Source organism: Podarcis liolepis (assembly GCF_965112155.1).
Source record: "Podarcis liolepis genome assembly, chromosome: 7".
Taxonomy (NCBI): Eukaryota; Metazoa; Chordata; class Lepidosauria; order Squamata; family Lacertidae; genus Podarcis; species Podarcis liolepis.
This window is the reverse complement of record NC_139561.1, coordinates 5,076,780-5,103,666: the sequence shown is the minus strand read 5'-3', so window position 1 is coordinate 5,103,666 and position 26,887 is coordinate 5,076,780. Positions and strand designations below refer to the sequence as shown.

At 43.3% G+C, this 26,887-nt stretch overlaps 1 protein-coding gene across 6 annotated transcripts in view; it reads left to right on the top strand.

The window, feature by feature from the left end:
• Positions 1-13,319, top strand: part of TET3 (tet methylcytosine dioxygenase 3) — a 115,852-nt gene extending 102,533 nt beyond the window's left edge. For all 6 annotated transcript variants that reach the window (XM_083514095.1, XM_083514096.1, XM_083514097.1 and 3 more), the window contains 2 exons: positions 951-1,287; positions 3,429-13,319. In XM_083514095.1, coding sequence (XP_083370221.1) covers positions 951-1,287; positions 3,429-5,269 — 2,178 coding nt within the window. In that variant the 3' untranslated portion in view covers positions 5,270-13,319. The remainder of the gene's footprint in view (positions 1-950; positions 1,288-3,428) is intronic.
• The last annotated feature ends 13,568 nt before the right edge of the window (positions 13,320-26,887 follow it).

Here is a 26,887-nt window from a genome sequence, read left to right as displayed (position 1 = left end):
TATGTTTGATTTTGGTGTGGCAATCTTTTCCTTCATGTTTTGCTTTAGATACCACCTTTGACTCTACTTTTATTTCATTTTATTCGGCATCTGTTATTATATTTTTCTATGTTTTGTTATACATACACACAAACAAAAACAAACCAAACATTCCTGACACATTCATTAGACAGTCTCATTCATTAGACACTACTCTTTTTATGCCACATGTAGCCTGCCTATCATAGCATATATTATAAATTCCTACTACACTATTCACAGCTCTATCTCATCACATCATTTTGACCTAAATATATAACCCGTGATTAATTGGCTCAGGTAAAGTGAAAGTATTTGTTCAACCAGCTGGCAATAGATATGCCGTCTTGTAAATGTTAGGATTCTCAGGCCGCAGTCAGAGGTACCTGGCCTCACTCCAGGCATTCGGCTGAGATCCTTGTTGACCTTCCCATCTGCGTCTCCCGGCAGGATACAGGCAAGGTCACAAATCGGCGATCCTCCTCAAACGTGAGAAGAACACACCCTCCTCCCTCCTCCCTGCTTCCCCAGGGAGGGGAAAGAGACAGACAGAAACCTATTTACATGTCCTTTATTTCTGTCATTCCAGCAGTACAGAGAAACCGTGTCTGCACTCTCCAGTCTCCAGCAGTAGACTCACTGCTCCACCCCTGTACTTCCAGTACAGGTCACATGACACTCTGAGCTAACATCCGGTGCTCAGAACAGTAAATAGACTGTGCCTTTTGTTCCCACGGTACAGTCCCAGACACCAACATCCTGTTTGGCTTTCCAGCCACCTGCATCTTGCTCTTGCATTGATGCTTTTTCCTGACAGTAAATTCTCAGGCTTCTAGACAAGTCACTTTTTAGACTCTGGCTTTGCCGTTTTGTGTCCCCCCATTGAATTAGCTAACTGGGACTCCCTGTGTGTTGTCTGGCCACTTCTTTAGGTGTGTACCTTGACAAAAGAAGACAATCGTACCACTGGGAGGATCCCTGAGGATGAACAGCTGCATGTCCTTCCACTGTATAAAATGTCCCCCACCGATGAGTTTGGCAGCGAGGAGAATCAAGCTGCCAAGGTGGGCACGGGGGCGATCCAGGTTCTCACCTCCTTCCCCAGAGAGGTGAGGAAGCTTCCTGAGCCAGCCAAGTCTTGCAGGCAGAGGCAGCTGGAAGCCAGGAAGGCAGCGGCTGAGAAAAAGAAAATGCAGAAGGAGAAGCTGATTACACCTGAGAAAATCAAGCAGGAGGTTTTTGAGATGCCACCACTTCAGCAGGATGCAGGTGAGGGCAACAGGGGCTGGAAGCTGAGAAGGCCACTTGTCTTGTGCTTTTGATGTGCTAATCTGGTTAGGTTTCTTACGCAGCTGCTGTTGGGATGCAGCCTGATCAATAGCTTTCAAAGTTTCTGCCCTTTGGGAATGCTTTATTAATCAGTGTCTCTGTTGAGGCACTGCTAGGCACAAGCAAAGGATTCTGGGACATATTCTTGGGTGCCAATCAGATGATTAGCTAGGCCATTTGGGCCTCACCATTTTCCTGTGCAACCTGTGTACTCTCTCTCAGCTTTTTCCAGCTTGGGACCCTCCAGAAGTTTTGGACTACAACTCCCATCAGCCTTAGCCTGCACTGCCATATTGGCATGGCTGTGCTGGCTGGAGTTGATTGGAGTTGTAGTCCAAAACATCCAAAGGGCATCGGGTCCGGGAATGCTACTTTAGAACAATATTTTTCGAGTTAGTTGCGTGCCACCCAACTTACTCCAGAGGCACCACCAGTTGGAGAGCACTGCTCTAGAGCATGGCAAACAAACACTTTCTGCACAACTTAGAGGAAGGTTGGTAATTGTAGATGAGTCATTCCTGGAAGACTGCTGTCCTCAATTACTATTTTCATTTGTAAATTTCATTTCTATTCCACACTTCCTCCAAGCAGTTCAGGTCAAGCGTTCATGGTTCTCTCCTCATAAGAAAGAGCCCTGTAAGGAAGGTTAGGCTGAGAAATAGTGACTAGCTCAAGGCTTCCTCTAGGTTGAGTGGATTTTTCAACTTGGGTCTCCTAGTCTAATACTCTAGCCACTATACCACAATGACTTTCTCATTTACATTCTTGTTGATGAATCTCTAAAGCTGCCTGGAATGCAGAGGATTTCATGGAACCTAGGCTGATGATGAAGATGATGATATTTGCATATTCAACAAAGAAAGAAAGAAAATAAATTAAATTAAAGAAGGGGGGGAACAAAAAAATCAGCATAATCATAATAATATACTAATAGTACCAATAATAGTATTCCATCATCCATTCAGTTACCATCAGCACACAAATCTTAAAATGAGACATATAAGTTAATACAAGCCATCCAGATGTCCAAGTAGGAAACCATATGAAATTGATGTGTATATGAAATATGTCTGAATGTAGCCAGGATGGTAAGGTAATTATGTAATAGACGGTGGGTGTTTATCCTTCCAGGTTTGAGGTATAAGCCTCTTAGGTTGTCTTAGTTTTGAAATTATCAGCATTGATAATTAATTACGGTGCGAATGACCACTGTTGGCTTGGGTGGCAGAAATCCTGTTCAGAAAGCTTCTCTTCAGTGCTGTGAGAAGCCCCAGGGCAAGAAGCGAACGGCATGCTCCATAAAAATTCTGGATCATCACAAGTTGCTCCAGTGTTCTCTTTCCTTTGTTTTTGTGGTGGGGACTAGATTGTCCCCACCACAAAAACTTCCAGCAGATGTCAAAGCGATAAACAACTACCTGACATTCAGAAGACATCTTAAGGCAGCCCTGTTCAGGGAAGTTTTTAACGTGTGATATTTTACTGTATTTTTGGTTTCGATGGAAGCCACCCAGAGTGGCTGGGGAGGCCCAGCCAGATGGGCGGGGTATAAATAATAAATTATTATTATTATTATTATTATTATTATTATTATTATTATTATTATTATTATTATTGTAGCACTGCTGCCAACATCACAGGATTTGTCAGGAGGATTTTGCAAAGGAAAATAAATGTGGTTGGAATGTGCTTTGCAGGATGATTTGAGATTCCCTCGCCCATACCCTGTCTGTGGGGGCAGAGATAGATCCATGATGTATCTTAGACACTAGTAATGTGTCTTAGGCAGTGCAGTCACACTATGCAAAGGCCTTGCACAAGCCAAGTGCGCAAAGAGAGAGGATTTCTAAGTTTTCCTGAAGGTGGTCAAATTTTGCCACTTAGGAGGATAGTGCAGACTATTACAACGTGCATGTAGCCACTTGGTTAAGTTTCCCCCTCCTAAATGGTGTTCTTAGACACTCAGGCAAGGGACAGAAAGTCTGCGAGCCAGAAGAGCGACCCAGATCTTCAAAGGTCTTGTGCCAAAGAAGCAATCCTGTTTCTGCAAATTAACATTGGTTCTTGTTTTGCATCTGCAGATATGGCTTTGAAAAGTGGAAATTCCCAGCGGCCAGTCAAACCTTCCATCAAAGTGGAACCTCAGAACCACTACAACACTTTCAAGTACAATGGGAACGCTGTCGTGGAAAGCTACTCGGTGCTGGGGAACTGCAGGCCCTCTGACCCATACAGCATGAACAGTGTTTACTCCTACCATTCCTACTATGCACAGCCTAACCTGCCTTCCATGAATGGGTTGCATTCAAAGTTCTCTCTTCCATCCTTTGGGTATTATGGATTTTCCAGCAATCACATGTTTCACTCCCAGTTTTTGAATTACGGTGACACAAGGAATGCACCCTGGGCAGGCACCGGCTACGAGAAGAAGCCTGATGTCCAAATGTTGCAAAATAACTTGAGCCATGGTTACAAGAATTCCGAACAGGTAGATGAAATCCCACCCACTGTACGAAACAAAAACCACCACCAGCGCACCTACGAGAGGTCCAGCAGGCATTCAGGCAAGCCCGCGGCTGTGCCTCAGAGGTGTAACTCTGTCCCTGCAGAAGCCCTGTCATTTGCACAAAACACAAACTGCTTCAATCACCGAACAATCAAGCAAGAGCCAATGGACTCTTTGTCACACATGGAGTCTTTTCAGAGAGCGGCTGCTATTAATGGCCAAAATCCCAATCTGAACCTCTCTGATTTGTCCATGTCATCTCAGAATGGAGGCCCAGAACAACAGTGGAGCCCTTACAAAGTCAACAGAAATGAGTCCCCTTCGGACAGGACTAGTCATGCTGAGAGCCCTTGGAACATGTTTACACCCAGTGACAATGCCGGCGTTCTCAATGCAAACACACAGAATAAGTCCAGCTTGTTTGGTTCCCACTCAAATGCTACCAGGTTATCACAGTCCCACCTCTTGGAAAAACAGTGGAATATGTTTCCTACAGAAGGACAGCCTTTGCCACCTGGCCCTGATGTGCTGGGGAAATCATGGAGCCCTTGCAAAGTCAACGAGAACCCTTCAGCCTTTTCAGTGAATTCAAACCTTCAGGAGAAGCCCTGGAACTTGGGGCAGCTGAATTTTGGTTCCATCAAGGGAAACTCCAGACTTCAAGATGAACTTTGGGGTTCTGTCAAAGCAGATGACAGGAGGACTCCTACACCGGGCACAGGATTACCCAGCAGACCATGGGCTTCCTTCGGCTCATTGCCCTCTGTGGCATCAGGTGTGTGTGGGGAGAAGCCATTCCCTTCCTTGAAAGCCGATGGTGGTACAATGCTTCTGGATGCTGGCCAGGAAGAAAGGCCGTGGGACTCATTCAGCTTAGATGACAGCATGGAAGAGACACCCGAAAAGAACATCAAGGAGGAAGAAGAGGAGGAGGATGAAGAGGTGTGGTCAGACAGCGAACACAACTTTCTGGATGAGAACATTGGCGGGGTGGCAGTGGCTCCAGCCCACGGCTCCATCCTCATAGAGTGTGCAAGGCGAGAGCTACATGCCACCACGCCGCTGAAGAAGCCCAACCGTTGTCACCCCACGCGCATCTCCCTGGTCTTCTACCAGCACAAGAACTTAAACCAGCCCAATCATGGACTTGCCCTCTGGGAAGCAAAGATGAAGCAGCTGGCCGAGAGAGCCCGGGCGAGGCAGGAGGAGGCAGCCAGGCTTGGGCTCCAGCAGGACATCAAAGCCTTTGGCAAGAAGCGGAAATGGGGAGGCAGCTTGGCCACTGAGCCCCAGCAGAAGGAGAAGACAGACACGGTCCCAACCCGGCAGGCCCTGGCCATCCCAACAAACTCAGCTATCACTGTGTCCTCTTATGCCTACACCAAGGTAACTGGGCCGTACAGTCGCTGGATTTGAGCAGAGCGCAGCTGGCATGGGGCCATTTTACCTCAAAGTCTGCAGCACTGGAACACAGTGCTGGTTTGTGGTGCTTTTTCCTTCGTGTGTCGGAGAGAAATACGAAGCCAGGCCAAGTGTGACATTTCCAGTATATTATCTGCACTTGGGAGTTGAGCTGAAGAAACTTATTGCTGTTAACATTTTTCAGTAATCTAAAAATATTTATATCTGTGCATTTTTAATCTGTACATCATGATAATGGCAAGAGAAATTTGTAGTGTCCTTTCGCAAAGGAGAGCTTTTTAATTCCATTCCAAATACACATGTGTATATTGGATTTTTAACAGAAATTATGACAACTCTGAAGGGGATTATGTGACATAGAAGCAAAATTTAAAACTCAGCCACACCCTAAGCCAATAAGAATCTGCACTATCACACCCAAGTGGGGTAGAAATCTCACATTAGAGACCTCCCAGAAACCAAGACTTACAATTAAAGTAATGATGGTTTCTTAGAGATTTAGTAGATCTCTTCCAGGAAGGAAAAAGGTTGGTGGAAGAATTAAGTAGAGAAGACAAGAGACTACAAACAGGCAAGGTTTTGAACAGAGCATAAAATTTTGTGTGACGCTTCTTTTAACTTGGGAGGGGCCCCCAACAGAATAGATGGATTCACACAGTGGGGAAGCTGCAATAAGGTGACCCAATTTGCCTGTTTCAATCCTCAAGACAACTGAGTCTGCCTAGAGCATCTGAAGGGAGTACCAGTCCTCTGGCTTGAGTGCAGCTGGCACATGTTGCTGTCTGTGTAAAAATTATGTTGTGTAAACCACTGCAAAGTCAGGTTTGCTGTGAGCTTGTGGCCTAACTTTAACCAGTTTCAGAGGAGGTGGAAATGAAAAGAATGAAGATAAAGATATTATTTCTGCCACTGCATGTGGTTACATTTTTATTTAAAGGCAAGTTCTTGAATGAAGTTCTTTTGCCAAGGCAAAAGGCAGCGGCTGTGCAGCCTGTGTAAAATTAAGCTAGTTTAACTTCTCCATTAACTGTTTTGGCATAGATATCTTACCCAGTTAAATTCGTGAAGGAAGGAACTGAGAAAAGGACAGATTTAAGGAGAAGAGGTGGAAGGGGAGGTGGGGAGGACTGGGTAGAAGAGAAGCATCATAAAACAATATTTGGAAGGTGCTGTGTTTGCCCAGGAGGTGACCTTTTGATTTCCATGTCTCTCACTCTGTCGGACTCACAGAACAGCACTTAGCAATGTTTCGGTTCTTGCCAAATTTATCATACAGTGTAACCATCCACACTTAATTTTTCTGTAGGCCAGGCCTGACTATTTCGAACTGATGTCCGCCTCACTTTTGAATCTTTTATTCTGTAGTGGTAAAAGAAAAGCCACTCTGGAAACAAAAGAATCTCGGGCTGAGCTCCTGTATCTTTAAGAAACCATCATGGCAAACCTCTTTTTATCCTCTCTGGTGCAGAGTCCGATGAAAAGGAAGGACACAATAGATCTCCTTTGTGCTGTGTTTTCAAAAGGTGCATGCTTACCAAATGAAAATGTCCACACACCCCAACCTTTACACGTGGACATTTTCAAATGCAAAAATGAAATTGGCTTATTGTAAGTTTTATTTTATTTTTCTTGTGCCATTTTTTAAAGAGGAAATATCAACATTATGTGATAACTGATTACTGCAAAACAGCTGGTGCTTTTAAAACTTTGAATCACAACTTTTTAAGGTTAACCTCCCTTTCCCCATCAGTAATGCAAGTTGTCTTAAGAATAGCTGACTCATGTAAGTGGCTACACTCTCTGAAGCCAGGCCTCCCCTCGACAGAAGCATTGTGTTGCTAAAATGATGATAGGAAATCTTCCCTAAATTAGGATGAAATTCACTCTAATTCAGAACCCTTGTACTATTTAAACTACACCAAAAAGTTTACTTATATCAGGGTTGGTTGTTGTTGCTGTGTTTATTTAAAAAATCTTAATAGGACAGGGCTCAAGGACAGAAGGGTTGTGTAAGAGGAAGTTTGTGTCTGTGGTTCTTTTCCATATTGTGTGAATTTCATCCTTTACTGGGAAAATGTTAATGATGAAGTCCCTGCTGGGCTTTAGGTGCTCTCACTAAATTTGCTCAGAAAATCTCCATGAACTTCCATTGGAATTGGGGGTAGAACCTTCCAGCCTTGAGGGAGCAGCTTCAAAGCATCTCCTCAAAATGGGTGCCATCTTCAGATTGGGTGGCGGCAACTCTTTTGGCAATGGGTGCAAGAGTATTTTGCTGCCTTATACTACGGGTCTTTCTGTAGAAAAAATGGGAGGTCTGACTCCTTCAGCAGAGTAGGTCCCCTATGGCTTTTATAAGCCTGTGCATGCAATTTCTCAACACTGCAGAAGGCCAGAAGATCAAACACGTTCGAGATCTGAAACTGATTATTCCTTGGCCACCTCCTTCTGCACTTAACAGGTGCCTTTTGAGAAAGAAAAATGGCTTGCAAATTAAAACCTGTACATAGCATTTTGTTTACTAGGGAACCTTCTCAATCCTCACGCGCTGGAACAGGAAAAAAACTAAACCAGGATCTCTATACAGCATCCTGAGTGTTTTATGTGGTTCTGATTTTAAACTGTAAATAGAGAAAGATTTTTTTAAAAAAGCACTTTCACCAAGATTTAAAAGAAAAAAAATTACCCAATAACTTGAAGAGCAGTATGTTTTAAAACAGATTATTGCGGGAGAAATGTAAATAGAAACAAAATATTTAACATGCTTTTCCGTCCTTTTTTTGTTTTTACTGTATTCTGTAAAGATGCTTTTTTTTTTTTTTGGCAAGGGGAAAATCAATGAATGATAATTGATTTCATATGCATACCCATGAGCGTATTGTGCTTGTTAAGAATTGTTCCAAGTCAGATTTATAGGAAATGTTCTGAATGTCATAGGATGATAGTGATGTCGTCCCATTCAAGGCCTGATCCTCCACTTCCGTAAATCAGCCATTGATTTCAGTGGGGCTGCTCTGAAGGCCATTCTACATGTTTGTCGAATCATGGACTAGTAGGCCTGCCTCGATTATACCACTTCAGGCTTCAGGTGGGAAAATCACATTTCTTTAAAGATTCACATGGTCCCTCACCCCATAAACAACTACACGAAGTGGAACAGCTTTCTCTCTGTTATTTTAGATTTCTGCATGCAGGGAGGGTTGTTTATTTCTATTTAATGTTGAGGTGTCTGCTGTCTGAAGTCTGATGTGGTCCAAATCCTGGAGGTCTCTGCATAAGCATGTAGCTCCAGCCCTCAGTCAAATCACCACATATTCCATCTTCTCAGGCTTTTTAGGCCAATGGCTGCTTGCTATTGACTGATGTAGGATGGATCCGTTAGCTGGCTGTAGTTGGGGAAAAGCGTTGGACTTGTATCTCTTTCCAAAAACATTTTAGTTTGGTTTTTTTGTTACTGTAATTTCCTTGTTAACGTCTCATTTGACTTTCCTATTTTAAAGGTGTTGCAGGGGTGCCTTGGAAGTTTCATTTGCATGACTTTGGAGAGCAAGAAATTGTAATATATGTGGGAAGGGAGGTGTTTCGTTTGGAGGGATGTCGCTGTGCATCTGACCTGTTGAAATCCTATTGTGTGTTCAGCTTCCGTTGAGGGATTTTCCTGAGCTGTCTGATCATGGCATAATGTGGCTCTGGAGCTGTAACTTTCTGACCTAGCAATGGTGCCCTTAAGATCTCTGGATGAGGGAAATACCTTTTTGTAGAGGCAGGTTTAAAGAACAGGAGCTGTCTTGGGAGTCAGAAGGTGGCAACGCAGGAAGACCCATGAATTATTCCAAATTTGCCTGTGTCCATTTCCACTGTTTTTTTCACAATAGGAATAGAGAAAAGGAGAAAAAACAAATTGGCAGGGCAAGTCCTTTATTTGTCTCACACAAATAATCCAAAAGACCAAATGGTGCTTTCCCTTCACACTGACGAAAGTCCAGAGTGAATAAAACTGGAATAATTTTTCCCTATTGAAATTGTGTGTCTAAGGCAAAATTCTCATTTGCTTCATCTTAGATGGGTTTCTCTAAGACTTTTGGTCTGAGATTCTCTCTCTTTTTAAAAAAAGAAATCTGGCTCTCCAAACCCATTGTGCCAGGTGTTTGCCAGTATAACTGGTTGATCCTGGTGCAGATAGGAGGCAGTCCACATGCTATTTGATTCTGGCAATGGCAGTATTAAATCTATAGCAGCATTATGTGAATGCCACCATAATTTTCTGCAGCACATACATTATATGCACACTTTAAAACAAGGCTGCTAGAAGTAAAGGCAAAACTCCTGACTCTCAAAATCCTGAATAAATTGATGTACTTAGTATATTTACGAGTAGGGTGCAATCTGAGGTTGTTTCTCACTACGTATATAACCTACCTCGAATCTCAGTTGTTGGGAAAAGTTACCATGCCTCAGATTTATGAATAGAACTGTGCACAGATTGTCTACTCCTGCTTTAAAAAAGAAAAAAAGAATTATTTTATTTGGCAGTCAGCTTTTTGCTTACACATGGACAATTACAGCTCCTGTTGTGGTCAGGGTCATTTAGAAAAGTAAATGGAAACAGATATGTATTTATTTACAAAGGTGCTTGTAAAAGGTGTCTTAAGGGCACCACGTTGGCCCGACCATACTGAAGCCAATGGGGTAGTGCTAAAAACGATTACACTTCTCAGTCATAGGAAGTTGGATGTGCCATTATGGCAGGTCTCCCTCAATCTGCAGCAACATTTGTGAGCTTAATTATGCTGTCCCTAGTCTGGTGCCCTTGAAGGACTCATCAACCCCAGCCAGCACAGTCCATGGTCATAGGTGATGGGAGTTCAGCAACATTTGGAGAGCACGAAACTAAGGCTGCCTTAGCTCGTACATCTCTATATGCCCACTGAACATCCTATTATGAGGTGCGGGAAGCCAAGACCACCAGGGCCTTGAGCATCATGTTGGCCTTTTCAGAAATCATGAATCCTGACTGCAGCCCTTGTCAAAGGCCAAGCAACGTCTGCAGGCGGTAGTGAGAAATTTCTTTGAAATGTATTTTTTGGGGGGGTAGTGATGTGAAACAAGTTAACAGCAACTAACCCTCAATCATAATAGCTGATGGTGCTAAAATTACAAACAAAACCGTAATCCCTGGGGGAAAAAAATCTTCAAAAAGGGAGTCAGTGGTGCTCCAGCTGAAGTTATTAGCAAACTCCCCTTAAACTTCTCTGGGAGGAAATTTGGGTCGGTTAAGGTCCCTTCTTTAAGTGGATTCTTATTTCCTCTGTATGCCTTGCTACTGGGCCATCATGAGTGCCATCTGTTTAAAAATATTTCCTTTGGGGCACTTACTCTTCTGGGTCAATCAAGAGCTCAAGAAGATCATGGTAAATAATTATTTATGAAGAAAAAAATGCATGGACCAAACAGTATAGAAGGCAAAGGAACAATTCTGCATACAGGGGGTCCAGTTTGGGAAGGTGACGAAAAGGCTCATTGCTTGTGAACTTGCTATGAACTTTTGTGTGTGTGTAAGAGGAATGTTGTGTTGCTGTCTCTGGTTAGCAGACAGTTGAGGAGCTGCATCAGTGAGACACAAGGTTATCCCAATATATCAGTAGAGTTAGAGAGCTCCCTTCTTTCTATTTATCATAGGTCGTAACTGTGTCCCATAGAAAGGCAAAGAGAGAGAAAAATGAGCAAAGAAGCCCCGAGTTGCTTCAGCTGATGCAATGTCTGCACTGTAGGCTAAAGACATAATTTTTAATAACCGAAATCTTCTGATGAAATGGTGCTACCTTGGTGGGTTTGTTTTCAAAAAGGGTTCTTGGGCTTGTTTGTTTTCTGCCAGATTCCATCTTGCTATGGTGCTACAGTATATGTCAAACCAGAGAACTGTACAATTAACTGATAATAGAAAGTTTCAATGTTTTAAATACATGTGTTTTTTTTAAGTCTATGCTCTGAGTCTAAAATTTACAGCTACATAATTTTTAGCTCATTTACATGTGTGTAGATCCAGCAGAGGTTACTTTGGTATAAATGACAACTATCCACATCCTAGGGCTCGATCCTAAGCTGATATAAATGGAGCAGCACAGCTCAGGATCAGATGCTGAGAGTTATCTTTTTACTCATTCGAGTAGTCCTACTTCGCTCGATGGAATCAGGTGCTGGCAAAACTACCACCAGTGAAAAGGGCTTCTGGGATCAAGCTCAAAGGAAGTTTAACTATGAATAAGTAAAATTTAAAATGCTTTCCTTAAGCAGCTGGAAAATAAGGTACTACAAACTACTTTGAGATAACACTTGTGCCAGTTTAGCAAGTTTGCCTGGTGCAGGAATATGTAACATTCTGTATTGGTAATTATTATGCAAAAACAATGGGTGCTGAATTGGAAGTTTTGAGGTCACTCCAAGACAGAGCAGCTATTTATAAAGCAATGTAGTTGCGTCTTCTCCAGCTTCCTTCCTTGCTTGCTTTTATAGTTAACAGCAAAAAGTTATTACTTAGCCCTGCATTCCTTAACCAAGGAAAAATCCTTCTTGGACCACATCTGCATCTCAGTGTAAACAGGTTTATTCTATAGATGTTAATATTGAAAACGGACCCAACCTGTTGAAGGTTCATAGTGGAGAAGGGAACCAGGGTCTGGCCACACATGGATTTGCTACCCTTTAGTCTAAAATGCCTGCTTCATTCTGCTACTTTATGATGGCTTTTTCTTTGTATATTGCTATTTGTGAGTAGTTGTGTCTGAAAGTTTTACAAGATACCTTTTTGGTGCTATTTATTTTCTCTCTCACTCTGTCTTTCACTTTTTCTCTCTTTTGTTCACAAGACTTGTTTTAAATGTGTACAGAAGCCAGGTTTTCATCATATAATAAGCTTGCTGTTATCACAATACATACAGAAAATACCTCAGAAACAGAGTATTGTGGCAACCTGTGATTGAGTTATAGCTAATGGGATTGATACAAATATTAGAAACAAGGTGTGTATTTTATTACGTCAACACTGTACTTGACATCCTATAAACTGTATGGCCTTTGTTGTTCTATTCTTGGGCAAGTTCTCACTTTCAAAATAATGAAACATAATGAGGAATCAGTGTACAGAACTAATAAAAAGGTGAACTGGGAGAGTGGTGCTTTCATTTCAGTAAACAGTAGATTTTACTGAAGTACCTCAGAACAGCGTATGGCCCACATGGGAAAGCATTTTTAGAAAGAAGATCTTAAGCAGCTATATTATCAGTAATCAAATAATAGTTTCTGCACGTTTGGTTAAAAAATTTCTGCCCCAATAGAATGTTCTCAAACTATTTTTGATGCAGAATTTGCAAAGGTTTCCAATGATGTTTTGATTTGGGAACAGCAAAATCCTGACTTGATTCATCACCACCCCTTCCCCCCGCCAGCAAAAAGTGCATTATTTTTTCAGATATGCCATCCAGTTGGATTACTCCACTAAGTAGTTTTGAAAATGCAGAAATAACAACTCTGGGTGGACTAAGAAACAGATTCCAGGGGCAAAGATGAAATGTTGGTGCTAGATTGGGTCAGATCCCCTGGCATATTGCTCTTAGCGCCATACCACTTCATGGACAGTATGTGACTTGTTTTTCCAGACAGCAAATTATAAATCTTACGGTAACTAGCAAAGAGCAACATTCCTGTATTTTCTTAGGAAGGCAGTTCTCTGTGGAATGCAACAAGAGTCTTGCCTGCATTAAGAATATTTCATGGTCAAGATGTGAATTGTTGTTTCTCGTTTTTGCCTAAGAATAGTAAAGCAAATTGGCCAGTTTTGTCTTCTGCTCCAATATCAGGGATATATTTTACAAGTGATTTTTGTTTGCCATCCTTTTCCTCCTTTTTTGACACCTGTTGTTTAGTTTACTCACTGCTGTTCAATCTTTGGAAAACGTCTGCTGTCCAGCTGGCTTTTGGCTTTTGATTTTCTTTTTGCGTGTAAAACTAATTAAAAAGGTATAAAGCTGACTTCTAAATACTTTTTTTTTTAATTTAAGAGAAATGAGGAAAAGAAACAGGTTGGATTTGGCAGACTAATTCAGTTTAGTTAACCGAAGGCTGTAACTTCTCAACGTATTTGATTTCTTGTCTCTTTGAATTCACATTTGGTAAACGAGGCCTCCAGTGGAGGCCACCTTGTGGACCACACTTGAAGATTTCTTTGTTGATTTGTGACTTGAAATGAAGTTTATCTGGGGTTGGTTGACAAATGGTAGATTTTACAATGTCTCAAGGCAATAGGACTTGTGTATTAAACTGTAGATATCCTTAGTATGGTAAATTTATGCTGATAATTTTATTTTGTATAATTTCCCCCTCTTGTCTGTATTTTTTTTTCCTTTCACACTTCTCCCTTCAGTGTCTCTGAAAATTTATTTTTAGGATGCCTAAAAATTGCAAATATGGACCCTCCTTTTTTTAATTTGTATTTTATTATGTTACACAACCAACTGGTTTGTGAAATGTATTATTCCCGATATCTTTAAACTATTGTGGGTGTTTTAATAAATTTTATATTTATTTTTTGCACTCAAATTCTGTGTGTTTTTTTCCTCTCCGTCATCCAAGCTTAAGATTTCTTCTCACATTACATTTAAATGGTATTGAAGTAGTAATGGAAGTCATCAGGCTGAATTGCCACTTGCCTTATGCCCCTCGTGCCCTGGCCATGCTGACACTCACTTAACTGCGTGGTCCTCCTTCATGGACAACAACGGGCACGTGGGATGCCTGTCCTTCACTCTTCCTGATGCACAGAATAATGTGGCTGGACTGCTTGCTCAACTCATTTGGCTAGTTTCCTATTACGGAGGTCTAAAACAGCATTGGACACACTTAGTTTTCCTGGGCATGTTCACCGAGTCTTCATTGTGACACCCTGCAGTGCCCCCCCCCCGACTCAGTGTTCAGTGCAGGGAAACCAGTTGAGGTGCCCTAAACCCGCCTCTCCCCAGGGGGTGCTAAAATCATGCCTCTCCACTCTGGTTTAGCACGCTCTCTGAGCTGCTCCTCTGCTGCTCTGGCTGGCTGGCTGAGGAGTGCAGTCTCCTCTGGCCACCTTGGTGGAGGAGCATAAGGGACTGGGCAGTGGTGTAGCGTGGGTTGTCAGCACCCGGGGCAAGGCAAGTAATTTGTGCCCCCTAACCCGTGGATTTGCGCCCCCTAACCCTAACCCCCAGATGTTGCGCCCGGTACAGCCGGCCCCCCCTGCACCCCCCACGCTACGCCACTGGGACTGGGTGTGTGTGCTGATACAGCTCCTTGCCAAGGGCGCTAGAGAGCCTAAGTATGCCTGTGATGCAAAGTCCAATGCCTGTTTTCCTCGGTGTCACATACACACAAACTGCCTTCCTCTTTCTCAGTCAGGTGATAATTAGGGCTACCCCTAATCTCCCTCTGCCTTGGGCTTGGAGAGTGACTCTCTGAGCAGGGGCATAGTGTGGATTGCCAATGCCCAGGGCAAGGCCAGCATTGCATCCCCAACCTGTGGAACATTAGCACTTCCTGAGTCCCTTCCACCAGTCCAGTATTGAACCCCTTCTTACCCCCAAGCATATGCATTGTATTTTAAGAAAATACTGATGTCATTAAAGTAAGATGCATTTAATGACAGTATACTTACATGTATTTAAAATCGCTTGGTTTAAATTTCTGCAACTTTTTCAACAACAGTCTTGAAATCTACCTTGAAAGCTCTCTCCATGGACAGTATTGCTAGGTTACTCAGTCTTTCTTGGCTCATTGTAGATCTTTTGTAGATCCTCAAGATGGGATGCACTTTTTTCACAGTTGCTGCCATGCACTTGGGTTGCATCTTCGCCACCTTGACGTCTTGTTTTGAAGTTGGTGCAGGCGGGCAATCATAGGAGGGTGCAGGGACTGCACAAAGACACAAGAGGGTGCTGTAGCCTAACAAATGAGGATCAAGTTACAGATAGGTAGCCGTGTTGGTCTGCCATAGTCATCTTGACATTCTATACAAGATCTCAAAGTAGCTGTTTTACTACAAAGGGATTTCAGAAATAGACTGGAAAGAGAAGCTGCTGAATTGCAACTCATTACCAAACTTAAAACCATGGAGAGACCTGGTTTGAACAAAGACATTGGATTCTTATCTCATTATACATGACTAAGCCATTTCTCACCTTCTCACCCCTTGCCTTTTCCTGTAAGACCTATTACAGTCGTTAAGAGTCGTCAACAGGCTCATCTCAGCTATCTGCCAATCTCCCATTCCCACCACCCTTCTGAGTAATACCCCTCCCCACCTTCTCACTATATAGAAGGATCTGGCAACTTCTGTTTCAGTGTATCTGAAGAAGTGTGCATGCACACGAAAGCTCATACCAAGAACTAACTTAGTTGGTCTTTAAGGTGCTACTGGAGAAGGAATTTTTTTATTTTAAATGAGGATCAAGGAAGCCTTAAAAGCAAAGCTAACATTCTCCTGTTGCCTCCATGAGCCAGGATACCTGTTCCCTAAATGGAATAGGAAAATTTGGAGACTTCGCACATATACGGACACAACCTACCTAATGCATGCAGAGTGCTGTGGGCTTGTGCTCTCAGGCCACAACAGCTCTCCCAGGATTTCATTCTGTACTTGCAAGAAATGGATCTTTTAGTGTTGCAGCAACCACAGTTCGTTTATTTCACAAAATGTATACGCTGGTTTATTTGGTTTTTTTAAATGGTTAAAGAAGTTTTGCTAAAAAGATACAAGAAAAATGATCAATAAGAAAGAATAATAACCATAATTTAAGACTTCAAAAAGTTTTAAACAACTGTAGATTGAAAACATTAAAACACGCACCAACTTTCCAAGCATCTGGGTAAAAAGGTAAAGGGACCCCTGACCATTAGGTCCAGTCGTGGCCAACTCTGAGGTTGCGGCGCTCATCTGGCTTTACTGGCCGAGGGAGCCGGCGTACAGCTTCCGGGTCATGTGGCCAGCATGACTAAGGCGCTTCTGACAAAGCAGAGCAGTGCACGGAAACGCCGTTTACCTTCCTGCCGGAGCGGTACCTATTTATCTACTTGCACTTGGATGCACTTTCAAGCTGCTAGGTAGGCAGGAGCTGGGACCGAGCAACGGGAGCTCGCCCCGTCGTGGGGATTCGAACCGCCAGCCTTCTGATTGGCAAGTCCTAGGCTCTGTGGTTTAACCCCCAGCGCCACAGTGTCCCAAGCATCTGGGTAGGCTTGTCTAAACAAAAATGTTTTTTAGCAGGCTCTGGCAAGCACCCTGGGAAGGCATCTGCCTGATGTCAAGAGGCGGGGAGTTCCAAAGTGCAGGTGTTGCCGCCCTCCAAGGTGGAGGTCCCACGTGGCACCAGCGGCAGAGCCAGTGCCGCCGACCGAGTAGATGGAGTAGTGAGGCATCAGGCATAAGCCTGCATTTTATTAATGTTTGATCAGGACTTATATATTAAAGAGGGCTTAGATTTTCAAAAGTAGATTTTCAAAAGTATTCATGCCAGGCAAGAAGGCTAGCTGCTTAAGAAAACACTGGCACTGTTTTCCTAGACAAGGGGCCCCTTTTGATTGATAGCAGAAAACAATTCTCAAAGTCGTAAAAGCTGAAAATACAGACTAAGAGCAGGACATTGACCCTACATGTTATAGAAGATAAAAAGGCAGAGATAAACATAATTAATAGTTGGTAAATAATAAAATATTGATGTGCCTCCCAGTAAAATTAGCCAGATCTTCTTTCCAAGGTTAAAAAGGTTAAAAACCAAATGGAGAAACATCTAGCTGGTAGAAAGAAAGCATTTTTTTTTTGGGAAGTCTTTTAAAGTTGTTTCTTTCTTAAACTGAGAGAGTTTAAGGACAATAAATATTGGGAAGAGCTAATGGAAACAAAGCAGCTGGCTGAAGCAGCTGGAGAAGGGGGGGAAGTGTAAACTGAAGAGGCTTCTTTTGAAGAGGTTTCTTCTGAAACTGTTTTAAACTGAGTCCTTTTCTTTCTTTCTCTGTCTACTTTAAAAAGGCCTTATTCCTTTTAAGAGGCTATCTGTGTTGTGTATTAAATATGTTGGCTTAAATGTAATTATGCAAAGGATTTAACAAATGCTAGAAGAGTTGTATTTATCCTGGAATTAAGTCAGCCAGCAGTTTAGCCCTCTTGCCAGACAAGAAGACGCCATCAAATGCTGTCCTGATATATTAGCTGCCAGACATTTGTTTAGAAACCTTCAAATGAAGGATATCTTTCAATGTTGATGTGAAACTCAAGATCCTTGACATATGTTTAAGATAAAAATTTAAGATTAACCATTTGTTTTAGAAGGCAATAGGGCAGGGAGGGCAAGAGGTGAGCTGGTAATTAAGATTCCTTGTTGAGACACATGTAAGATATATTACTACTTATTTGTCATTTATAGATGTAACAATATATAGCTGTTTGTGTTCCTTATAAGGACAGAAGGATATGGGTGTATCTTTTTGTGATTGGTTATAGCAATCAGCCAATAGGAAATCCAACCAGGCTGATTGGACAGAGGCAGCCCAAGGAGGAGCAAAGGGGGCTGGATTAAGGGAATATAAGTGCTGGCCATAATGGCAGGAGGCCAGGCCAGAGCTTGGTAACCATATACCACTGTGCCTCTCATTTATTTGTCTGACAAATAAATAATTATTTTAAATTCTCTATTGCTGCGTTGAATATTTCATTCCAGCTAAGCGTTAACCACAAGCAGGGTGCTACATTTTATGGTGCCCTGTGACTCGGATAAGTGGTCTGCTGGAACGCAGCCCCTTCGCTCTACTGAGCAGGGTACAAGAGAGAGGATCTCTAAACTGCTTACCCAAGCGCGCACTGGTAAATTTTTCCAGGGGGAACGCAGAAGTCTCGTCTGTCTGATACCCTGCTCACTGGCGGCGACGGACCGGGGGGAAACGGAACCAACCAGGGGTAAGTGCACTAAGGGGTTTTGGCCCTCCAATTAATTGGGAGGAAGAGAAGTCTTGATCAAACTTCTGCATCTCAGTAAGTGGGAACTGAGTACGCTAGGTGGTTGGGTATATCAGATGGTGATCTGGTGTAGGGAAAAGGGAAGTTGGGAGGTAGTGTGTGGTGAAGTATCCAGCGCATTGTATGTGTGAGAAAGTACAGAGCAATCTGTAGCTGACCTGAGTGTGGAGTGGGTAGTACTTCGGTTCCCAGTGAGGCGACTCCATCTGGGCAAGAAACCCCACGAAGCGTGTGTGTGAGTGACTGAGTGGATACTTCACAGGGCCATACAATGGGAGTTGGGGGTTCAAAAGGGGAAAATACACCTCTTGAATGTATGTTAAATAATTTTAAGAAAGCCTTCTCAGGGGCATATGGAGTCAAAATGACGCCAGAGCGCCTGAGAACGTTATGTGAATTAGAGTGGCCGAAGCAAAATACTGGATGGCCATCTCAGGGAACTTTTGATATAAATTTAGTAAGCAAACTTTGGTCTAACATTGCCAAAGAAATTGGAGGGTGCCCAGAACAATTTTCATATATAGATTCCTGGCTGAGCACATTAAATAAAAATCCTCCATGGATAAGGGAATGCAAAGTCCAACGATGCAAATTATTGGCTGTAAAAGCCGAAGCTAGGAAAGGAATCTTGCCAAATAAACTCAAACCCATTTTTGAGGGACCAGAGGAAGAGCTGCTTCCACCTCCACCCTATGCTCCACATCGAAGGGAGCCTAATCCAAACACTCCACCAGTTGTAACCCCAAGGCAAGAAAGTGGAATGAATAATGGGGCTGGAGTCACAGAACTTGATTCCTTGATAGATTATGATAAATATCTTCAGGAGGCATTGGAGGCCTATAATAAAGCCCAAGCAGAAGTGGTTATTCCATCTGTGAGTCCCAGTAGAACTCCATCTACAGTCTCTTTTAGTGAAACAACTGATTGCCTACCCCAAACTCCTGTACATCCAAGTCCTAGAGAATTATTACAGAAGTTACAGGGAGACCTTAATCGGTCAGCAAGCAATACAGCCAGGCGTATAAAGCTGCTAAAAGAACGCCTTGGGACAAATACCATCCCCTATGATTTGAGGCCTCTAGAGCAAAGCGAAGAGAAAGATCACGTAGTAGCCCCTCTCAGAAGAGTATTTGATGCACTTGAGGAGCCTGTGCTGGTTAACGGGCTACCTGGACCAAGGCCACCTCGAACATCGACCCTCCAGTACATTCCATTCACAACTACGGATCTGATGAATTGGAAAACACACACCCCATCTTTCGCAGAAAAACCTCAGGCTATGATGGACTTGGTGACTTCAATAATAAATACTCATAGTCCTACTTGGACAGATTGCCGCCAGCTCCTGAATACTCTGTTCACCACTGAGGAAAGGAGAGACATAATTGAAAAGGCACAGATATATTTGCGTGAGCAGGCCAGAGTGGGAAATATTTTTAATATTGACCGTCATCTCCAAGACAACTTTCCCTTGGAAGATCCTAATTGGGATCCAAACAATGTAATTCACCTGGCCAGGCTTACCACCTACCGCCAGACGCTTGTGCAAGGTATCCGCAGGGCATGCCAGAAGCCCACTAATATGTCTAAAGTCTCAGAAGTAGAACAGAAACCAAATGAGAGTCCAGGAGACTTTTTAGAGAGGCTGCAAGAAGCCTATCGTATATGGACTCCTTTTGACCCTGAAGCCCCTGAAAACAGCAGAATGATTACTGCTACATTTGTGGCCCAGTGCGCTTCTGACATTCGTAAGAAAATTCAGAAATCAGAAGGATGGGAAGGGATGCTGATGAGCCAAATTATGGCCATTGCACGCCGAGTTTATCGGAATAGGGATGAGGCTGAGAAACAAGAGAAGAAGAAGTGGCAGAAGGAAAAGATGGTAATGCTAGCCACAGCAGTGAAGCAAGACTACCGCCCCTTAAATGGAGGAAGAGGGCGGGGAAGGAATCCACCACTGGGAAGGAATCAATGTGCAAATTGCAAGAAGGAGGGTCATTGGAAGCGGGAGTGTCCTGAACCCCTGAGGTTGGAAGAAGTACGCCCAGGCCCAGGCCCAGGCCCAGGCCCAGGCTCCGGCCCAAGAAACCAGGGACGGGGACGGGGAATGATTCGAGATGGAAGATATCAGAGACCTGGACAAGGACGGAGTAGGGACAATGTCATTGGACTGGCAGAGGAGGATTTTACCCAAGACTAGGAAAGACCGGACTCCATAAAGTTAGGCTTCCAGGAGCCCACGGTCACGATCCAATTAGGAAGCCATTTAATAGACTTTATGATTGATACTGGGGCTGAATACTCAGTACTCCCAGAACTATTGCAGAAAAAGGCCTCCAAAAGTGTAGTCATTAAAAGTGCCACTGGTCAGTCAGCTAAGAGGTCTTTCCTCCAACCTTTGGAATGCCAGATTGGGGGACATCGTTTAACCCATCAGTTTTTGTATATACCTGAGTGTCCAATGCCTCTCTTAGGTAGAGATATGCTGTCCAAATTGCAGGCCCAAATCACCTTCACTCCTCGAGGTCCAGAAATGAAATTGCCATCAAAGGCAGCAGGAATAATTTCCCTCTCAGTACCTAAGGAACAATCATGGCGCCTAATGTCAGCCCTGCAAGTCCAACCCACATTGGATACAGAGTTAAACAAGCTCCTCCGAACTCTACAGGTGCCACCAGGAGTATGGGCCGAAAATAGCCCACCAGGAATGGCCAAGAATATAGCTCCAATTGTAGTAACCTTAAAACCTATGGCTACCCCTGTATCTGTAAAGCAATATCCTTTACCCCGGCGAGCAGCAGAGGGCATCCAGAAACATTTGGACCGCCTATTAAAATATGGTCTGCTTAAGCCCTGCCAATCAGAATGGAACACACCCCTTTTGCCTGTTCGAAAACCTGGAACAGATGAATACAGGCCAGTGCAGGACTTGAGGCTCGTAAACCAGGCTATCGAGACCTTGCACCCAAATGTACCAAACCCATACACCCTGCTGAGTTTGATCCCACCAGAAGCAACATTTTTTACTGTATTGGACTTGAAAGATGCATTCTTCTGTTGCCGGCTGGCACCACAGAGCCAACCTATATTTGCCTTCCAGTGGGAAGACCCTTTAACAGGAACAAAAGGCCAGCTAACTTGGACGAGATTGCCCCAGGGATTCAAAAATTCCCCAACTTTATTTGGCACTGCCTTGGCGAAGGATCTAACAAGTTACCCCTCAATACCTGGAGAAAAGGTGGTTCTGCAATATGTAGATGACCTTATACTAGCAGCAAAGGATTTTGATACCTGTAAAGAAGGTACAGAGGAACTGCTCCACTTGCTCTGGCAAGCTGGCTACCGAGTTTCCCAGAAAAAGGCACAGTTATGTTTAGAAAAGGTCAAATATTTGGGCTTTGACATCTCACACCAACAACGAGCATTGAGGCCAGAGAGGAAAGAAGCTATTTGCCTTATCAAGGAACCTACCACAAGGAAACAACTCAGAGGATTCCTGGGAACAGCAGGGTTTTGTAGACTATGGATACCTGATTTCAGCAGTCTGGCCAAGCCCTTACATGAAAGCACTCGAGGTGCAGAAAAGGACCCATTCGTATGGGGACCTGAGCAGCAACAAGCCTTTTTAGTTATCAAACAACGACTTATGGAGGCCCCAGCCCTTGGACTGCCTAATTCGGAAAAACCCTTTCAGCTGTATGTACATGAACAGAATGGGATTGCAGCGGCAGTCCTGACCCAGAAATTAGGAAGTTGGAACCGTCCAGTAGCTTATTTGTCAAAACAATTGGACTCAGTAGCAAAAGGATGGCCTCCATGCCTAAGGGCAGTAGCGGCCACTGCAAGCCTTGTCAAAGAAGCTGATAAATTTACCTTCGGCCAGACAATGTATGTGAATGTACCTCATGCTGTTCTGACACTCATGGAATATAAGGGTAGTTATTGGCTAACGAACCCAAGGATGGCTAGGTACCAAGGCCTATTGTGTGAAAATCCCAGGATTCATCTACGAGTAGTGAATATGCTCAATCCAGCGACTTTGCTGCCCCTACCAGAGGTAGATGATGAAGAATCACATGATTGTCTCCAAATAATGGATGAAGTTTATTCCAGTAGACCCGATCTGAAAGATGAACCATTGAAAAATCCAGATGTTGTATATTATACTGATGGTAGCAGCTACCTGCATGAAGGTGCCAGACGAGCAGGATATGCTGTGGTCACCAATGAGGAAGTTGTGGAAGCTGAAGCTTTGCCTGCTGGCACCTCGGCACAAAAAGCTGAACTTATAGGTTTAACTAGAGCTCTGCAATTGGCAGCCGGATGTAAGGCAAACATCTATACTGATTCTAAATATGCCTTCTTAACCCTGCATGCACATGGTGCTCTATGGAAAGAAAGAGGTCTAATAGGAGCCCACGGGAAGGCCTTGAAATATGGACCTGAAGTAGAAATCCTGTTAGAAGCAGTATGGGCTCCAGAACAGATTGCTGTAATGCACTGCAAAGGTCATGGACGAGGAAGGGATCCAATAACCAGAGGAAATCATGCTGCTGACAAAGCAGCCCGAGAGGCAGCCCAAAAGCCTGTGGGAGGATTTATAGCAGCCCTCATACCAGAGGTAGTTCCAGAAGAAGTTAAACCTCACTATACCCCAGAAGAGAGGAAGTGGGCTGAACAGGAAGGAGCAGTTGTGAAGGACGGTTGGATGATCCTGCCAGACAATAGGATTTATGTACCTCATCATCTAGCAGGCACAATTGTAAGAAATTATCATGAATCTACTCACCTTGGCGGTACTGCAACCAGAGAGAGTCTCAGTCGGAAGTTGTATATTATTAATCTATCACAATTAGCAACTTGCATTTCACAGAAATGTGTTCTTTGTGCTAAAAACAATCCCAGGCAGGGACCGGTACAACCTCCTGGAATCCAACATGTGGGATATGTCCCCATGGAAAGCCTAATTGTGGACTTCACAGAGCTGGTCCCTTCTAAGGGATTCAAGTATCTCCTTGTGTTTGTAGACACTCTTACCGGATGGGTTGAAGCTTTTCCCACCCGAACTGAAAAGGCACGAGAGGTAACTAAGAGACTCCTCACTGAATTGATCCCGAGGTTTGGATTACCTAGATGCATTGGAAGTGACAATGGGCCAGCGTTCATTGATCAAGTAGTACAAGAAGTATGTCGAGTCTTACAAGTGAAATGGAGACTGCATGCAGCCTATAGGCCTCAGAGTTCAGGGAAAACTGAAAGAATGAATCGGACTCTGAAAACCCAATTGGCAAAATTAACCCAGGAAACAGGATTGGGATGGGTAGATGTGTTACCCATAACACTGTTTCGTGTTCGGTGTGCACCCACAAAAAGACTTAAGTTGTCACCTTTTGAGCTCCTGTATGGGAGACCGCCCTCCTTTGTTCAGGATATTCCAGCTGATCTTAAACAAATAGGAGACCATGTGACACAGGGACAAGTGCAATCTCTCTCCCGTGTTTTTGTTTCTCTTAACAGGTGGGTCCTCGAGCGCACGCCGTGCAGCATTGCCGAGCCGATTCATCAGTTCCAGGCTGGCGATAGCGTATGGGTGAAAGAGTGGAAACGTGATCCACTTGCACCTAAGTGGCGTGGACCTTACACCGTCTTGCTCTCTACTCCAACAGCGGTGAAGGTAGCTGAGGTGACCCCCTGGATTCATCACTCCCGTTTGAAGAAGTCCGAAGGCAGTTGGACGTGCAAAGGTGACCCCTCTAATCCTCTTAAACTGACTCTCTCCAAAAACCCCTGTATCTAGCCCTACCGGGAACGGGCTAGGTCACGGGCAACATTAGACGACCGGCCTGCTGCAGCCACAACCTGGAAGCTGGCTGACCTGCGCACGCCTGAAGCTTGAGGAGCATCTGAACCAGCGATTGTGAAAGGACAGATTCTCTTATACAATTAATTGACTGCCCACCCCCTTGTGGACTCATTGGGGATCCTCGGGATATATGTTTTGGTCTTGGTGGTTCCCCATTTCTGTCACTGGGGGAATTATATTGGGACTAATATTTATTTGCTATCACTATAAGGTAATCTTTTGTGGAAGGAATGCATATGCTAGACATCAACATGATTCTATTATTAATCCTGATCCCTTGGGAAGGGGAAGGGTCCTTGAATCTGGCCAAATTGACTAAATATGGATTCCACCATGACCACAATATGTGGGTAGGTTTAGCTGAAATGGTAGCCAATGTTGCAAATAGGACCAATTGCCTTGTTTGCTCTCTTGGGCCAGATGATTCAGAGGGAGGTATGCCCTTATTACCGATACCATTAGATGCCATTGGTATGGTAAGCGAAATACCAAACCAAACAGAAGTACAGAATTTCCCCGGATGGAACTCAACTAAACCATTACGAGTTATACCTGTACAAGGGGAATTCTGTGTACATAAATCATCAGATGCAGCTGATTCTACCATGATAGGCTCTTCTCATTGTCACTATACTTGGGATAATATTAAGAATACCTGGGCACACGATACTACCTATCGAACTCGGGATGCCTTGCCCTGTGCACCTCCTTTTATTCATGCATGGAAAGTGGTATGGAACATAACTGTGACAGAAAAAGGCAATCTAACATACTGTACTGTGAACTCTCTACCTCTTTTGCTATTTCGCCTTCTGTACTCCACGTACCAAAGACCTCAGACACGATGGTTGTGGTGGATATGTGGAGAATGGGCATACAAGAAACTCCCCTCCAAATGGAGTGGGACTTGTTTCCTGGGATGGGTATTACCACCAATGTGGATTATGCCTACTAATTTGGCCAAGCGAACACGAAGAAACGCTGATATTTCTCATATAGCAGGAGGAAGTACCCAAAGTTGGAGCGGTACTGATGATTGGCCACCAGAGCGCATTATAGCCTATTATGATCCTGCCTCCTGGAATCCTGGTGAGCTCATACAAGGGGCACGGGATCCTATTTATAATCTAAACAGAATAATTCGATTGCAAGCAGTAGTGGAACTTGTAACCAATGCAACGGCCCGGAGTTTGAGACTTATTGCACAACAATTGGATGAAAGTAGAGCCGCCATTTTGCAGCTGAAAATGGGAATGGATTATGTACTTGCCAAGCAGGGAGGCCTATGTGGAGTCTTGAACTTGACAGGGAATGCCTGTTGCTTTAACATTTCAGATAATGGTGAGGCAATCCGTGTGTTGGCCACAAAGATGGAGAATATAGCACATGTCCCAGTACAAACATGGGAAGGATGGGATATGGGATGGCTCACCAATTGGTTACCTAATGTCACAGGACTCAAAGGGATACTATTGTCTTGCTTGTTTTTCTTGACAGTAGTGGTAATGGTTTTATGTATGATGCCATGTATCATTTCATGTTTTAGAAGTACAATTAGCAAGATGGTTTCAAATGAAACTCTACCTCATATCATGGCCCTATACAGAGCTTTACCTCAGGAATATGATGAAGGTCAAGCTATCAAGGACACTTGGGACGAAGGTCCTTGAGCTTGAAAGGGGGGAATGAGGCATCAGGCATAAGCCTGCATTTTATTAATGTTTGATCAGGACTTGTATATTAAAGAGGGCTTAGATTTTCAAAAGTAGATTTTCAAAAGTATTCATGCCAGGCAAGAAGGCTAGCTGCTTAAGAAAACACTGGCACTGTTTTCCTAGACAAGGGGCCCCTTTTGATTGATAGCAGAAAACAATTCTCAAAGTCGTAAAAGCTGAAAATACAGACTAAGAGCAGGACATTGACCCTACATGTTATAGAAGATAAAAAGGCAGAGATAAACATAATTAATAGTTGGTAAATAATAAAATATTGATGTGCCTCCCAGTAAAATTAGCCAGATCTTCTTTCCAAGGTTAAAAAGGTTAAAAACCAAATGGAGAAACATCTAGCTGGTAGAAAGAAAGCATTTTTTTTTGGGAAGTCTTTTAAAGTTGTTTCTTTCTTAAACTGAGAGAGTTTAAGGACAATAAATATTGGGAAGAGCTAATGGAAACAAAGCAGCTGGCTGAAGCAGCTGGAGAAGGGGGGGAAGTGTAAACTGAAGAGGCTTCTTTTGAAGAGGTTTCTTCTGAAACTGTTTTAAACTGAGTCCTTTTCTTTCTTTCTCTCTCTACTTTAAAAAGGCCTTATTCCTTTTAAGAGGCTATCTGTGTTGTGTATTAAATATGTTGGCTTAAATGTAATTATGCAAAGGATTTAACAAATGCTAGAAGAGTTGTATTTATCCTGGAATTAAGTCAGCCAGCAGTTTAGCCCTCTTGCCAGACAAGAAGACGCCATCAAATGCTGTCCTGATATATTAGCTGCCAGACATTTGTTTAGAAACCTTCAAATGAAGGATATCTTTCAATGTTGATGTGAAACTCAAGATCCTTGACATATGTTTAAGATAAAAATTTAAGATTAACCATTTGTTTTAGAAGGCAATAGGGCAGGGAGGGCAAGAGGTGAGCTGGTAATTAAGATTCCTTGTTGAGACACATGTAAGATATATTACTACTTATTTGTCATTTATAGATGTAACAATATATAGCTC